We start from the raw sequence: 17,625 nt of genomic DNA, 5'->3' as shown, positions 1-17,625 counted from the left end.
AAATTTGGCACAAACATCCAGTTGAACTCAATGATGAACTGATCAGAATTTGGTTGTTACAGGTCAAACGTCAAGGTCACCGTGACCTCACATCTGTCTCATAAACTTTATATCTCATGAAAGCCTTTTAGGAGATCCATCAAATTTGGCTCAGACGTCCACATGGACTCTACAATGAATTAATTAGAATTTGGTTGTCACAGGTCAAAGGTCAAATCCACTGTGACAGCATCCGTCTCAAAAACGCCTTCAGGTGATTTTTTTTTGTTGATTTAATTGTTGAGTCTGAATTCCCTCAGACTCAACAATTAACCGATAATATTTTGGTGTTTAAACGTCACTGTGACGTTGTGTCTATCTGACTCTTGTGAACACGATATTACAACAACAATGTGAGGGAGTCGCTTTAAATTTGGCACAAACGTCCACACGGACTCAAGAATGAATCGTGTAGAATTTGGGAATCAAATGTTTCAAGGTCATGTGACCTTGAAACGTGTTTTTGTCCATAACGCAAGAATGATTACACTAGTTGTGACATAATGTCACACAGGTGTCTAATAGGATAATCTGATGAAGTGATGAAATTGTATATCCAAAAGGTTAAAGGTCAGTTTCAGCATGACATCATAATGTTCTGCAGAAACACCTTTCTGGCCATTTCGAGGTTTCTTTTTAAAGTGGCAACTGGACTTGTTGAGGTTTCTTGAAGACGTTTCGCCTCTTCTCCAAAAGGCTTTTTCAGTTCTAAAAGTTGAGTATAAAGCCTACGTCGACCTTCGGTATGCTAATGATCAAAGTATCACTCGAAGGTCGTGAGTGAGGGCGCGATTGACGACACTCTAAGAGTCATTTCTGGGTCCTTGGTGTCACATGATTTAGAGTTTGAGGTTGTGTTTGGATTTCTGATGGAAAGAATCCAGAGCTGCATTGTAGATGGGTGATTAATGGTGTTTAGACCACCTCTTCTGTTCAGAGAGGGTTTTTCTAGCTGTGAAACATCTTGAAGAAACCTCAACAAGTCCAGTTTCCACTTTAAAATGAAACCTCGGATTACCCCGACCTGGATGACTGAGACATACACAGACATCTTTCTGGCCATTGCTTAGTTGCTCAGAAACAGAAAGGGAGACAGTCAGATACTGAATTTGTGACTCTTATCTCAGTTGTCGGTGTTAAAACTATGGCATCTGTATAAATCTGTGCCGCCGGGGGAAGATGTGTGTTAAAAGGTCCATGTTTTGACAGATATTGATGTAAACTGTGAGTCAGACTTCATTGGTGTGCAGAGGTAAGCAACTGTGAGGCAGTCGTGCTAGTTATGTGCATATATTTTTTACTTTAATGCTTTGGTGCACACGATATCTGTGTTTTTTCCCTCTCTTCATACATCTTTGTCACTACCTTCTTGTCCACCTGCTCCCTCCGTTCCTCCATGTCCTCCCGCACCTCATTTCCCCGTCTTACACCTTCATCCCCTCCTCTCTGACCTCCCCGTCCCACACCTCCAACATCTTTTCCTCCACATCCAGTTTTCCCTCCTCCGCTTTCAAACCTCATTACTCACCTTCCTCACCTCACCTGCGCCGCCTCCGCTCCCACTCTCTCCCCGTGATAAAGAGGTCAAAGGTCACTCAGACTGGAGACTGTGCAACACCTGTGGATGGAAATTATGCAGAAGTGAGACTGAGAGAGGCAGAGCAGAGAGGGGCAGGAGGGGTTTTTTGGGGAGTAATTAAAGTGAGTTGAGTCAGCGGGGGGTTAGCGGTGTGTGGACAGCTGTCCGGGGTTTAACACTCAGGCACGAACACTTGCGTCCCGTCATTGTGTTCGAGGCGCCACAGAGGCCTCGAGGTTACAGAGCGACTCTGAGTGAAAGGTCACAAGGTGAACCCGTTTCAATGTTTCCATCAGCGTCCATTTGTCTGTCCGGCGGGGGTCAAATCTTCGTCCGATGGTTCAAACTTCTCACTTTCTTTAAAAAGGTTTGAGGTTCCAAAGTCATCCACGAAGCTTATTAGATTCATTGTGAACTTAACCCGCCCCCAAAGTCACTATTTTTAGCCACGCTAGCAGCTAATCTGTGGGTCCACCGCTTTGTTCCAGACTGAAATATCTCAGCAACCATCAGATGGATTGTGATGAAATGTGGTTCAGACATTCAGGCTCCCCAAAGGATGAGCTGTAATAACACCAAAATCCGGACAACATTTTAACGGGTCCAATACTTTGGTTAATGGCCAAATACCTGCAGTACAGGGTCCAAATAATCAGGTTCAGGCCTAAATGAACCCAGACAGTTTCTAAAGACTCACGGCAGCAGTTTTGGGCCTGAGACGGTTTAAAAACCCCAATTTGTACTGTAAAAATAGGCCTATTGTATATTATGTATTATATATTATAACATACATATTTTTTTATAGTAAAAATGTATTACAAGCTAAGAGCTGGAGTGTTTCTTGCACCGCTTCTCCTCCTTCTCTGACTGTCATCTCTTTGACCGGTTTCGGCAAAGCAGGCTGCGTCCCTCGGTGCATCTAGTACACACGGAGATGGTCATGCCGGTCACCGCAGAAGTATCGGATTTAAGACACATCACCAGTCATTTGTTACATTATTCACATCTCAGAAACCGAAGTCACAATTTCATGCTAATCATCACACGTAAAAAGAAAGAAGGGAGCAGGTTTATCTCCGGGAATCTGGTTCGTGGACTCTGGTTGGTGTTAATGTGTCTTTTTTTTTTTAGGGCGAGCTGCAGCTCAAATCCCAGCAGCACCCGACTGACGTGATGATTTCCCTTGACAGTCGTTGATCCTCTCAAGTCGTATTCTGTCATTTTATACACATTTTGGATGCTTTCAGTTAAAGATTTCTGGAGGATTTGCAGCATTTTAGAGTTTATGTCAAACAGTGGCGTCACGGTCGGCCCCTCTGAGGACTTCTGAGCGCAGACTTGCCGTTCTGTTTGTGTAACCGTGTTGTGAATGAGGGTCAAAACTCGGCTCCTGAGGTGGATTTTCAGATTAAGGGACTTTAGCGTGCAGACATGTTAATCATTAACTTTTTGATTAATTCTTTTCCCATTTGATTGATTGTTTCATGTGAACAGTGGACCTTTTCCGTGAAGCTTTTTGTGATTAAGTAATCGAAAGATGCAGATTGACGTGTGCGCTGGCCTGTGGTGTGACCTGAACTCCATTCAGGACGTATCTGAAAGGAGATCACATGAAAACAGGATACGTTACCTTTTTATTTTTCTTTATTTGTCTTTATTTTTCAAACCAGGCTGGAGGAGTGGACTTTTTTTGCAGATGTGTTCTTTTATCAAGCCAGAAATTTGGAACCAAATGTTCCAAATGGGATCCAGATGTGTTTGATTAAGGATTTTAAATGTTTGTTCTGTGTTTGTGTTTGGACAGATCACTCCAGGCAGCAAGGCGGCGCAGGGCAACCTAGTCCAGGGTGATGTCATCGTCGCCATCGACGGCGTCGGCACTGACGGGATGACTCACCTTGAAGCCCAGAATAAGATCAAGATGGCCAACTACAACCTGGCACTCACCATGACAAAGTAAGGACCAACAATCGACTTCACCAGTGTCTCACAAAAGCAGTTAAATTTGGGAAAATGTGTCAGATATTGCACCCATGTTTATGTCTGTGATTGCTGAAAAATGCTGTGGCATGAAAAAAAAAAACTCAAAATATAGAATAAAATAATAACAATATTAATACTAATGATAATTATCAAGAATTTATCATCTTAAAAAAGGCGGTTGTGAACAATTTAAACGTCAGAATGTCATCGAGCCAAACTTGTCGTTGAGGCGACTGTAGTGTTGTTTGTTTAAAGATTAACGGAAGTTTTTTACTTCTGGCGATTGCATTTAGGTGTCAAATTTAACCCTTTGAAAGCTTAGCAAATTTGCTCATTTTCTTTCAAAAATATGGGAAGAAGGCAACGAGCACCTTGAGAAGAGATGACCCTAAAATTTGCAAGAAATTAGTAAAAAAAAAACCCAACCAAACAAACAAAAAATGATCAAAAAATAGTGAATAAAGGAAGGCAAAAACAAAATAAATAAATAAATAACCTGAGGGTTACTGATAAATATTGTAACTTTGTGACATAATTTTAGATGTAAAGATGAAAGTATGATGATTATAAATTTAGTTTTTTGTAAAAAAATAAAAAATAAAAAATTTCCAAGCTTTTTAAATATAATTTTCCAAATCTGAATCAGAATCACAGATCAGATTTTATTGCCAAGTACATTTAGACATACAAGGTATTTGACTGTTGCAAAACAGTTAATATGAAATTAAATCACAATTAACAATTAAATCTACTAATTTCTTATTTGGTCATTTAAATTTTTCATTGATTTTCTTTTAATCAGATATTCCACACACAAAAATCATATGACTTATAAAAAGAAAGAAACGATCCCAGAGCTCAGAAAACTTACTCATCTGAGTCGAAATCTACTAGTTTATTGCAATTTGTAGAGGAAAGTTCGAGCAGCGCGCACACCCAAAAGTGATAAAAACTAGGTGCTGGATCAAGCGTGAGAGTAAGGGTTAATGCCCGAAACGTCACATGTGGAGGTAATTGAATACATTTTCATGGGAGCATGCACAAGTGTGCACACTTAATTTATTCTTTCATATCTGTTCTTGAAATTTGTTGGACATTTCATGTTAACGTACCTCTCGTTTTCCAAAGAAATCAAACCAGTCCAAACGTTTAAAAGGCATCTGAACGCAGCACAAGAAAAGTGATGTGTATTCAAGTGTTAAAGGGTTAAACGTGTACTTAAATACAGCACTGCTCTGCTGCTGTGATGTTAGACTCAAAGTGGAGGATTTGTGCTTGCTGGGTGTCTTAAGTGCTGCAGGGTAAACAAACGGGAAAGATGGCAGCTGCAGATGTCCAACATTTGCTTGTTTTGGTGTCAGTCAGGACTAAAATAGACTGAAATCTTCCCGCTGCTCCCCTGAAGGTGTCTGACAGACGAATCTGATAACCTCAGTGAGGAAATGAATGTTGGTCCACAGCAGAGTCTCATAACCGCAAACCCTCGGGGCGATGAAGAGGAGGCGCTCGGCGAGGGTTTTTTCTCATGAAGTTTTCATGTCGCTCGTGTTGTTTTATGAGCGTGAAGTGGACGGTGGCCTGTGTTGGACTGCGCCAGACACGAGGTCAGGAAATAGATGTGAAGCTTTGACTCACAGCGGAGGACTTAATAGAGGCTGTTTGACCCTTCGCACTTCGTCCCAAAAAACACACACACACACACACACACACACACTGCAGAGAGCACAATAACACACAATACAATCAATTTTCCTTTCAGGGTCACTGTGTGTGTTTTCCGCCGCCGCACAAAGTGACCGTAATGAACGTGTGATTGTCAGAGAGACATCTGGCTGCCGTTATAGGGCTCATTCCAAACCAAACAGCGAAGTGCACTTCTTTTAAAGGGACAGTTCACCCAAAATCAAAACATTTTCCACTTAACAGATTGTTTTGGTGTGAGCTGCTGAGTGCTGGAGATGTCGACCTTCTCTCCAATGTAATGGAACTAGACGGCACTCAAAGCGCTAAAAACACATTTTAAAAACTCAACAGCGATGTCTCTTTGCAGAAATAATGACCCGGTTCCTGAAGATAATCCACAGACGTTGCGAGCAGCTTCATGTAGGAACTGTTTTCTTTCCACCGAAACTGTCAACTGTAATCAACATGCAGAATGTAAAATTTGTGTCCCTCGTCCAACCTTTTCTTCAATACAATTACCAGAAAATCCTCTTTGCATCGTACGCCCAAGCAGACGGACACATAACTTTGGATGTTATCATGTAGCAGATACATCGAAACTTCATGTTTCAACAGTGCTGTGGTTACTTTTCAGCTCAAAAAAGTATGGTTATGGTTCAGGTACAGACTCTACACAGTCCTCAAAGGTATGCAGCAATTTCTTAGTAAAACACAAGTGCTTTTCTGGCACTTTCCCAGCAGCAAACGCAGTGATGTCTTTGTAAAAAAAACGACTCTTAATAGCACTATCTCTGCAGGAAATGCAGAGCTGTCTCTGTAAAAAACAACCGCTTTTTGTTGCAGTATCCCAGCAGGAGTTGCAGCAATGTTACAGTAAAGGAAAACAAGTGCCCCGGTGGAAAAACAGCAATGTCTTGGTTATAAAAACATTTTTGTGGCACTAGTCCAGCAGGAAATAAACTACGTCACTTTATAAACGTCGATACTATCCGTATGAAACATGCAAATGTAACATATTCATGGTTTGCAGAGTGAACATTTGCTTGTGGTGACTGAGCTGTTTTCTTCCACTTGTTATGATGTTGCTGAGTTCATCTGAGCTGAATTCTCCTGCAGACGGGTCGGCTTTTATCAACATGTTACATTAACTCTTTGAAATACTTCTTGACCATGAAGCGCACAGTTTCTTTAAGTGTGCCCTGACCTTCCCCTCCTTTTATTTGTAGCTGAAAAGGTTTGAAGGTTTTTCTGTTTCTGCCTAGTTCTTCCGGTGAATAAGAGATGTTCACTCAGAGTCACTGTTTATTTTCTCTGAGCATCCTTCAGTTGATCCGTAAACACAGCGTTTCCGTCACGGTGACCCTCATACTGAAGGACCTCATGGATAAAATAAAAGGCCCGCAAACTGCTCATGGTTTCACATTCACACAACACAATCTTCGGAGTTTCAGTTTTTATTATATGAGATTATAAATAAGATTACATCAAAAAATAAGAGATGAGGTTTACTATTTTTCCACCTTAAATTGCAACATAAATTTGCAACTTACAGTACTGTGCTTTATTTTAGCAAGGTTATAGAGAAAATACATCTTTACTTCTCAGTAGTCTCTTTACTGAAATACAACCAGAACATACAGGAAATATGTCTGAAGTATTAAAAACACAAACATTTCACTTCAGCGGGCTAAAGCCGCAAGTATTTAGTGTGCTCTCTCTACACACTGACATGTTTTGAACTCTCTTTGGCAGACATGAGGTTTATAATACTAATCTGTCTTAATAAAGACACTGAAATATATATATATATATACATATATATGCTCCAATAGACACTGTGGAATTGTATGCAAATTCATTTCATTTTCATGGATTATATTGATTATGAATTTACAAGAATACTGTCAACATATCAGCCTTTTTAACCAGTGTGTCTGAGTTATGTGTTTCTGCGGACACGTAAGGAAGTGTTAATATATTATATTTCTTAAAGGGAGTTTGGTGTAATTTTTTTCCAGCAGGAGCAGGATGGAAAATAATCCCAAAAGGAATCTAGTCCATAATCTTGCAAAAAGGGACCCTGCAAAATACCCAAGTCTTTGCAAAGTCTTAGACCTTTTAAATACAGCCTTACTTTTTGTTTAGATGTCAAAGGAAGTCAGACTTTTAAAAGAATTATTTTAAAAAACAAAACCGTTCCTAGTAAAAAAAAATTCAACCTTCTCTGAACTAGTTGAAACTAAAGTGAACTGAAAACAAAAATTGAGACAAAAAAACAGAATAAAAAAAGAAAGTAATAACTGTAACTAACTAATATCACTTTCACAAAACAGTCGTCTCACATGAGGATCATCACCTCTGTTTTTTTTTCTCCCTGCAGGGCGAAGCGTCCCGTTATGATGCCGACACCGAGAATCGACGCTGCTATTCCCTTGATCCCTCACCAACAGGTAACTTCACCCATAATGCATTTCTGCACACAGCTGCAGATCCTCAAATCCACCGTGAGATTTCATTTCATGATGACGACAGAAAGACATTCAAATGTTATATTTTCACATCACAGTGCTCGACTGTCTGCTTTTATGGTAAATAGACTGTATTTATAGAGCGCCTCTCTAGTTTATAGCGTCTATTTAAAACGCTTCACCCTGCAGATGCCGCTGACCCTTTCACAATCGTACACTGGTGGCACAGCAATTTGGGGCTCCAAGGACGCAGACTTTACGACTGCTCTCCCCTCCGAGCCGCAGCCGCTCCGTTATTGTAAATTCGTTACTGTATTTTGTTTCTCAGCCAGCGAATCGTAGAGATTTGGCAGCATATATACAGATTAATTTTTCTTCCCAAAACAATAAAATCTGGGGGATTCAGCTCGGCCCTGATCTGCCAAAAGAAAACAAATAAATGAAATGCTGCATGTGAGAGAGCAGAAACACACACACACACACACACACACACACACACACACACACACACACACACACACACACACACACACACACACACACACACACACACACACACACACACACACACACACACACACACACACACAGTGGACTCCCTGCAGCCTCCATCCTCTCAGTTTCAGTCACACCGGTTCAACATTTTGAGATGTCGCCTCCTGGTGGAAGAAAGACTTAATCCACGTTATCTGAGAAAATAAATAATAATACAACAAGACAGATTCGCCTGTATGTTCAAAAGTAACTGGATGAACCCAAAAATCTTCCACCAAAATAAAATGATCTTACATACATATACATAATGCTTAATACATATATAGACTGAAATAATTCTGATATGATATAAACAGTTTGAGACTGAGAAGCAGTCAGAGATATTAACAAGATAATAATACTGTCTTTAATTATTTATGTTTACTGTAATATGATATTGAAAATATGACTCAAATGTCAAAAATAAAAGTAACATTTATTTTTAGGTTATAAAATGTGAACTAAACGTTATATAACAGGTGTAAGTTAGTGGGGACGGTAGTGGAGATGCTGATAATCACATTTTTAAAAAACTTGATTTTGTGTTTGTCCAGAGCACATTTGTTTTATGTTTAGCATGTTTTGCATTCTGGTGAATTTTAGGGGTTATTTTTTACCTTTTCTGCATCAACTTAAGGAAAAAAAAGTCTTAAATTTTGTCAAAATAAAGGTCCTCTGCTACATTTATGTTTTTATTAGGAAAGAGCGAAATCCACAAATACACCTATGGTGTTTGCAATTTTTAGAGTAATTTTAATTAAGAGTAATTAATAAAAAAAAAAAACCCTCTTATTGTTTAAAAAAATAAGATATTAATAAGACAACACGTACAGTAGAGCTCTTAAATGAAACATATTGATCAGATACTCTGTGCTCCTCCCCTCCGTCTCCTCCCCCCTCCTGCTCCACCTGAAGCCTCAGTCAGTGCAGGTGAACGGCCGCCTGTCGGCCTGCAGCGCCTCCTCGGGGCCCGCAGAGGCCGACTCTCCCGGGAGGAGGGCGGCGGTCAGCCCCGCTCAGAGGAGGCAGTATAACTCCCCCATCGGCCTGTACTCAGAGGAGACTCTGAGGGAGATGGCAGCCGTTCAGGCGGGACGGCCGGCCGGGTACGTAGAGACGCAGAGGACGAGACGTGGCAGGAGTTTGTTTGTCAGAGGAGGAGCTGCTGATAGATGGAGGGAGTAAACAGCTGATGAGGAGGAGCTGCAGATCCACGTTTATCAGATCAGTGTCAGATTCTGCTGCTCCGTCACTTTTATGATTTAATTCATGCTGTTTTTTTTAGAAAATAAGTAGTTTCATCACCGTTCAAATGCACCTCAGCCTCTATGTCAGTTAGTCAGTTAGTTAGTTAGTTAGTTAGTTAGTTAGTTAGTGCAGGGCATAAGGGTCACAGAAGTGCACTTACTGTTAAAAAGTTTCTAAAAGAACCAGTTTTCTGTTAAAATTTCCTCCAAGAAGAAAAGTTTGTTTAAACATGCTCATTAAAAATAAATAAAATAGTAAATAAATGAAAATAATATATATATATATATATATATATATATATATATATTTTTTAAATAAAATAAAGATGAAAAAAAGGAATTAAAAATTAAAAGAATATTAAGTTAATGTTAAAATGGTGGTTAAAATGTGGAAGAATTTAGCAGAAACAGGAATCTACGTTAACAATAAAAGATTTCTTGCGGCCTCTCGTGTTCCCCTCTGTAGTTTGTTAAAATGTGGGCGACCTTTTATGGCTGTACATAAAAATTTAAAAAATTAAAAAATGTTTAAAGGTTAGAGAGGAAGAAATACATGGGGAAATAAAAAGGTAAATAAACAGATAAATGTAAGTGCTTTATTAAATCATGGGGTTGGTAGGCGCTGAGAGGGGGACAGTTAGTTAGTTATTTAGTTAGGTAGATCTTCATTTTGAACATGACAAATAAAATAGGAGAACAAAATGAAATATGAGCAAGAAAAACAAAATCAAAATACCCATCGGACACATTAACAAATTTTAAGTCCTTCATGTCTGAAAAGAAGCAGGAGGAAGCGAATACTCATCACATCCTTTTTTTTCAGTAAGTGAACGCGTCACTGCTCAAACTGCTGCGACGTTCAGACTTTCTTCACTTATTCTCAGTTTAGTACAAAATTAGCCTTTAATCCTACATTTCATCAGCCTGTTGTGTTAGACAGAGTTTAAAATATTATAATTATAATTATTATTATTTTGGTTTTAGGAGGAGATAATGCAATAAAACACCACGTGTTAATTTCTTAACTTGATTTGGTCCAAACCAAAATTAAAGGTGTGAAACATTTAAATCTTTGTGCGACAAAAAGACGTCACGTGGTTCACATCGTTTCTCACATCACAGGTGACCCAAACCTCAAACCACGGCAGCAGTTTTGGGCCTTAGTCTCATTAAAACCCAAATTTTTACTGTAAAAAAAAAAGACTTGGCTTTTTCTGAACCTCCAGCAGCTCCACCTCTGAGATTCCTGCTGTCTTTCAGCAACGTTGTCCTGCCATGTTGACCTCAGTAGAGACTCAGTAAGAGAAATATTTCATCTGATTTCAGAGTAAACTCCTCTAAACCTCCGCTGACCTTTAACCCCCCAAAAAAGGAGGAAAGTGGGCGCATCAGAACATTCAGTTTCCTAAAATCTCCCATAAACAAAACATGAACTACAACTAATAAATAATAACAGATCAGATTTATAAATAATGGAGTGCAGGGCTTTTTGCTGTAACAGAGTATTTGTACTGTGTACTATTACACAGCTGTGATGGTTTAAGAGTAAAGGTCTCGACCTGAAAAGTGTCCTGAGATAACTTTTGTTGTGATTTGGCGCTTTATAAATAAAACTGACTCGACTTGATGGGAGGGAAGTGTGTGAAACTGTTACCATAACTATTCATAATCACACACACACACACACACACACACTCTCACTGTTACCCAGCATGCCTGTGGGGTTTCCTCAGTTCACAGTGTGATTCGGTTACTGTGTCACTGAAGAGGCCAAACACCTGTTGGTTCCTCTGGCTGCTGGTAAAGGTCAGGGAACCTTCTGGACACACACACACACACACACACACACACACACACACACACACCCACTCACACACACACACACACACACACACACACACACACACACACACACACACACACACACACACACACACACACACACATGCACACACACACACACAGTCCGGCTGCCCTTGTCTTACTTCTGGACATTGACACTGCAGTGCGACACAGTCTCTATCTTCCGAAATACACACAGGTCACAGGGGTCATTTCATCATTTTATCCCTTTAACCCTTTGAAACTCGGAGCGACATCAGTTAACTTGGAAATGTCTCATAAATACTGCAAGAAATTAGTGGAAATTAGTGGATGTGGATATGGATATAAAAGCTAGGGAAAAATATCCAAAAAATGATATTTCTTATTAATATAATGACGTATTTAAAATAATTTTTATAGAATTATTATAATTGTAATTTTAAGAATTATTTTTTAAAGTTTTCCCTATTTGTTGTTTTTCTGGAAAAAAAACTAAATTCAACCAAGTTTCAAAGGTTCAAAGGGTTAAAGCACAATCAGCCTTTTTCTCCATTCAAAGTTATAAATGCGTCTGTGTCTGTGAAACATCTGTTAGAGAGGAAACCTGATATATTTTTGGATTTTTTATAGCTTTTACACCGGTGAAAATGCAGATAGGCGCTGTGATACTGAGCCGTCTAATTTTGAACCTGCAGGTTTGATCTCTTTGTGAAAGCAGCTCCAGCAGAGAGCACAAACACACAAACATTAATCAATATGGAAATGTGACATTAACAAAAGCTCACAGCCTGAGGCGCAAAAAAAATCCTGCTGCTTTTATTTGAGCGTATTTATTCAATGTAGAAAAAAAAGATAACATACTGAAACAGGATACAGAGCCAAAAAAAACACACTTTCAAGCTATTTCTTCAACATCCACATTAGTGATCACAATATCGTTTTTATTTTTGAGGAACCCAAATGGTGTGTTCGGGACTTTAAGGAAAGCCTCACCCCCAAAATGATCATCTGTATCTCAGTTACTCGCCTCCTGTCACGTTTAATAACAGTTATTCTGCACCAAAACATCCGCTCACAAAATCACCTAAAACTTAACAGTTTAATCAACTTTTTATTTATCCAGACGTTTGCTCAGTACTTCACAAACGTACTATTTCGCTATTTTTAGCAAAATAGTAAAAAAAACGCGTTGAGCCACTATGGAAGTGCACACGTTTGAGCCTCCGAGCTCAAGGCCAGTAATCAAGCTGGGATGGATCTAGTACAGCTCATGTACTTTTAACGAGTTTGAGTGTCGTCTGAGTAAAAAGTATCGGTCGTCATGGTAACTCTCCTTTAGGTAGCTGTGTTCAGTGTCTCATGCTGCGTTCACACCACGAGCAGCACAGCAACAGGCTGCGAGTCGTTTTCAAAGGAGGGCGGTGACATGAAGCTACAAACTGACGCCGTGACGCACTTCAAACCACCCAAATAAGCTGTCGAGCATCAATTAATCCATTTGTTTTTGTTTCTAGCTGCGGTGCTGTGGATTTAGTGGAGTTATTATACACTGGGGCGGCAAAATGTGACGTTAAAATGGGGTTTAGGCATTGATCAAAACCTTTAGATGAGTAGAGGTGCTTAGTTTTAAGTAGCAGACAGACAAATCCAGGACGATGTAACTATGTTAACAAGCGTTTCTGCAACGCTTCAACGACGACTCGGCCTGAATGATTCTGCTGGTCCACGTCATGAACGATATACAAAATTGTGGTTGAAAATGATCTGAAGCTCAAATTTAAGATGTTTTGTAAATAGTTTTCTGATAAATAATGAATTTAGCAACTTCTGATGAATCAAAATCAGCTTCAGGTTTAAAATAACGACTCTGTGATACATTTCCAGCTTCTGGTGTAAAATCTGTCCATTCTGAGTACAGATACAGATAACTTCGTTAATTAAACAGACACAGATACAGAAAAATGTACTCGCTCATCTCTTATTTCTTCACCGGAGGCATGCAAGAAAAAAGTATTTTCCATGAATTCAATGCAACATAAAAATGATCTTTTTTTAGCTTTCCTGAGAGGGTTTTAATGGCTCTGCTGTTAACAGTGTATGCAATATAAACATCAATATGAACTGGTTATTTTTCTTTTACTGTTTTCATCATTAAATTTTGCGATCTGCACAGACTCTGGAGGATGTTTCACCTCCGTCGCTCTTCATTAAGAGTGTTTCTTCACTCACAGATTCGTCTGCAGCCTCGAGGGTTTTGTGAGGATACTGGCTCCGTCTCTGACCTCTGACCTTTATTTCCTCCCTCTCTGTAGCAGAAGTCGTCCTGCTGACACAAAACAAACTGTGAATGTGTTTTCTAATGACTTCATGTCCTCTTTCTTCTGTCTCTCTGCTGTTGATCAAACAAGGTTTTCACCCCCGCTGCTCCAAAGTTAGTACCGTGTCCCGCTGCTGAGTGCTTCTTGTGTTTGCTCTGTTGTTTGGACCTTTTAAGGCATGGTGTGGTTCTGTCGGTGTCCAAGTGTCTCCAGCTGGGATAAAGTGCTGCCTGTGGCCTTTTTAAATCCTCGGTGCATCATTGTCCAATAATAGATAACGGGTAAAATTACCATATGCAAATATAAGCATGGTGGGGGTACAGTCGCCTCTGTTTGTGTCTCTACAACTTAGGACCCGGTTAAGAGTTTGTAAAAGACGTTTGACATGTTCAGGCTTCGTGAGTCTTTATTAATGGAGTTCCTCAGGGAAACGTGCAGTAAAAATCTAAAGTATAAATAGGTTATATTCTCTCTAATTGTTGTTAAGTCACACTTTCTGGTGTTTTTTTATCCCTTTAAAGACAAAAATCGTGCTATAGGGCAGCTGGAAAGTCCTTTATTTGCACTGCCTCTAAACCTCTAAAACATGGAAAGAAGGCAATGAGCAACTTAACAAGAAATGGCCCAAAAATGAGAAAGAAATTAGTAAAAAGTTACAAGAAAATTACCTGAAAATAATAATAAAAAATTAGAAGAATAACCAAAAACAAACAGAGGAAAATTACATTAAAATAGAGGTTAAAGTAAATAATAATAATAATAATGAAAAAAAATCTAGAACAGCATTATAGATATATAATTATCAGAATTTTTTTTTTTTCTAGACATTTCTCCAGTATCTTTTGGTAATATCTAATAATCCTCTCCAGTTAGTTTTCATTTCCTTGTTACCTTTTACTGTTGTTTTTTTTTTTTCAGTTTAATAATAAAAAGAAATAATAAAAAGAAAATCAAATAAAAAATAAAAAGAAATCAAACCAATTTTTCTCTGGTTTCAGAGATTTAAATGCTTGTGAAAAATCACAGAACAACATAACTGACGTATATCCAGATGTTAAAGTCTTCAGTTTCTTTCAAAACTGCTTCTCACACCGACACTGAAACGTCTGGACTCTATAAACCCTTTAATAACTGTTGGGTAAAATTAGCCTTGTGCTGCTAACAGTTACCCTGTCAATGTGTGTGTGAGACACTGTCCATGAGACCACTACTGCACCTGTGACAAAGAGACAGAAACAGAGAGGCTGAGTGGATCAATACTCTGCACGGCTGTGCAGTGGTATTTGCGGTAAAGTTGCAGTGATTGGACAAAATTGAAAGGCCGTGTAGAATTTACAGTGATTGGCTAATTTCACATGAATTGTTGCGATAGCAACCTCAATTCCCAGAGGGACGTGGCATCAAAACGTCACACCCGTCTTGCCGTTGATTCCGTCTTCCCAGCTGTCCCTTTTACACAGACACCAGTTTCAGCGCTGCTTCTACATCTGTTGCCGGTTCAAAGGCGGATCTCCTGTTTGCATAATCAGACGTTATCTACAGACCAGCAAGGCGGCATAATGGATCAATATTCCCAAGATGAACAGGCAGTGTTAAAGAGGCTTTTGAGCTTAGTTTGAAATGCAGAGAACACCAGATGGACGGAGTTTATGGGAAAGTCAAGGTGTGTTTGTTTAACTTTGTAGAATCATAAAACCCGCCTGGTTCTCCGAGCAAGTAAAAAAAAACAAAAACAGTAGTTTTCTGCCAAAGTCAAGTCTTCTGTCAGAACATTTTGCCTGTTTTGTGTGTTCAGTGAGTGAATGTGCATCGTTATGGTTTGCTGTGTGTTGCAGACTGAAAAAGTGACTCACGCAGAGACTGATGGCGTCTTTAAACTAAAGAGGCAAATGACTCTCCTGCTAATGAAGTAGCAGCGAGTTAATTATCCGTCAGAATCCCCTCTGGGGGGTTTTGTGGACGTTTTTTTGCTCTTTTGCTGTTTGTGGTGTGCTGATTTGCTCTGCATGCATCCTCAGACACGTTCATATACTATAATAAAAAATAAATCCTGGCTGTGTTTCTGGTTGGGTACATTTGTCTGTTTGGTATTTAAGTAAAGGTCACTGCGCGGCGGGGTTCCCGTTGTATAGTCTGAACGTGCACGAGGTTTGAATAATGTTTGAAAACGAGATCCAACTTGTTCCCGAGTGTTCAGGGTCTGCTGTGTTTGATGGGTTTGTTTTTTCCTGCTTGTTTTTGTTATTTTAGAGGACTTATGTTGTTTTCCATAAAGCAAGATAAATGAAGGTGCAGGCGATGAGGGAACTTTCATACATCAAATTATCATCATTAGACCCATTTTGTTTGTTGTTTTTATTGCGGAAATCAAACCTAAAAATCTTCAGTCTTGTGTGTAGTGCATTGCTGTGAGCATGACCGGTCTGGATTTTTTCGTCTTTCTAACACAAACTGCGTCAGCTCCGTCTCCCACCATCTCGTTTCCCGCCCTCACAAACGTCCCTCTACCTTCTCCTCCTCCTGTCCGTCCTCCGTCCTCCTTCCTTCCCTCTACATCACCAACACGTCGCCCCTCCTGCTCACAACAGCCCCGGCTTCAACCCCGCCGCCCTCCCCTCCCATAAGCCCATCGAGGTGAAGGGCCCCGGCGGCAAAGCCACCATCATCCACGCCCAATACAACACGCCCATCAGCATGTACTCGCAGGACGCCATCATGGACGCCATCGCAGGGCAGACGCAGGGGAAGGGGCATGACGTTGGGTAAGAGCACCTCCTCCTCCTCCTCGGTTATCCTCCTTGTTATCCTCTTCTGTTGTGTTCCTCCTCCTCTTCCCCATGTACTCCTCTCCCTCCTCTTCCTCACCGATGTGCCATCCTGCTTCCTTTTTCCAAATGAGTTCCTCAGTAATGAGTCCTAAAACTCGGAAATGAATTAGCACTTCAGCATCTCCAGTTCCCTCGTCTCAAAGTCAGTGGGGTTTTTTTGATGGATTTTTGTTTAAAGGCCTGAAATGAGGTCTGTTATTAACACAAGCAGATTTTCACATTTTTTTCTGCAACAGAAAATGCATCATTAAATACCACAAATGTGAACTTTGAAGCTGTTATGTGTCTTAAAAAAAGCAGCTGTTAACAAGTGGCTAAATGAGATGACGGGACGTCGTCACGTTAACTTTAAAGCCTCGTACTGGTGCTGATATTAAACCAGGCAACTGTGGTCTAGTTTGTTTTTAGCCTAACGTTACCTTTACTGTGTGGTGCTCATTTATTTTATTAAGATTATCTGGCTGAACAAAAGTGTAAGTATCATAAACATTTGTTTGTCACAGAGCTTATTTTCTGCAGTGATCGAAAATCCAATGGAAAAATCCCAGAGACTTTTCGAGCAGGGAACCAGTGCAGAGCTCGCTTCCACATTAGTCTACAGAAAACCGTCATCCCTGGGACTACTTTCTCCTCCTCGTCTTCCTCTTTACTGTCCTCCTCTCTTACGTTTATATACAACCACTATTCCAAAAAAGAATGATCAAATACTAGCGTATTTTGCAAAACAAAATACTTCTTCAGCAAATCAGATTTTATAATTTGAAATTTGAATTCAGAGTACTTTTTTATGGCTGCACGAATGTAAGCCTATTTATCTTTACTCCTGTAAGATTCTCCTCCTCTCTGAACCATCATTTATATACTCATGATTAAAAACACATAAAACTCCTCCATTTACAGGTCCAGAGTGCAGGATTTAGGGAGATATGTTGGCAGAAACGGGGTGTCATATAACAAGTATGTTTTTTTTCATGTATTTTTCTGAGCAGGAGAATTTTCTGTTGGTTGGAGCTTGCGATCCTCACAGCTAAAGACCCTAAATCTTACACACCAGACCTTTAAATGTTGTTGAATACATTACAGTTAGCGGTTGTGCTCCCCTATTCGGCAAAATATATTGGT

General features: G+C 39.7%; 1 protein-coding gene across 14 annotated transcripts in view; it reads left to right on the top strand.

The window, feature by feature from the left end:
- The window catches only part of LOC121954249 (LIM domain-binding protein 3-like), a 64,593-nt gene that overhangs the window by 28,595 nt on the left and 18,373 nt on the right, over window positions 1-17,625 (top strand). For 9 of the 14 annotated variants that reach the window (XM_088086148.1, XM_088086156.1, XM_088086154.1 and 6 more), the window contains 3 exons: window positions 3,423-3,574; window positions 7,665-7,734; window positions 9,202-9,392. In XM_088086148.1, the coding sequence (XP_087942274.1) occupies window positions 3,423-3,574; window positions 7,665-7,734; window positions 9,202-9,392 (413 nt within the window). Of the gene's footprint in view, window positions 1-3,422; window positions 3,575-7,664; window positions 7,735-9,201; window positions 9,393-13,765; window positions 13,789-16,263; window positions 16,438-17,625 lie in introns of all 14 variants that reach the window. The other 5 variants (XM_088086162.1, XM_088086155.1, XM_088086153.1 and 2 more) reach the window with 1 other exon arrangement.

The sequence above is a fragment of the Plectropomus leopardus genome, chromosome 13 (assembly GCF_026936395.1).
Source record: "Plectropomus leopardus strain MGB_pleo_1.0 chromosome 13, ASM2693639v1, whole genome shotgun sequence".
Taxonomy (NCBI): domain Eukaryota; kingdom Metazoa; phylum Chordata; class Actinopteri; order Perciformes; family Serranidae; genus Plectropomus; species Plectropomus leopardus.
Note: the sequence above shows the minus strand (reverse complement) of the source record. Positions and strands in the feature narration are given on the sequence as shown.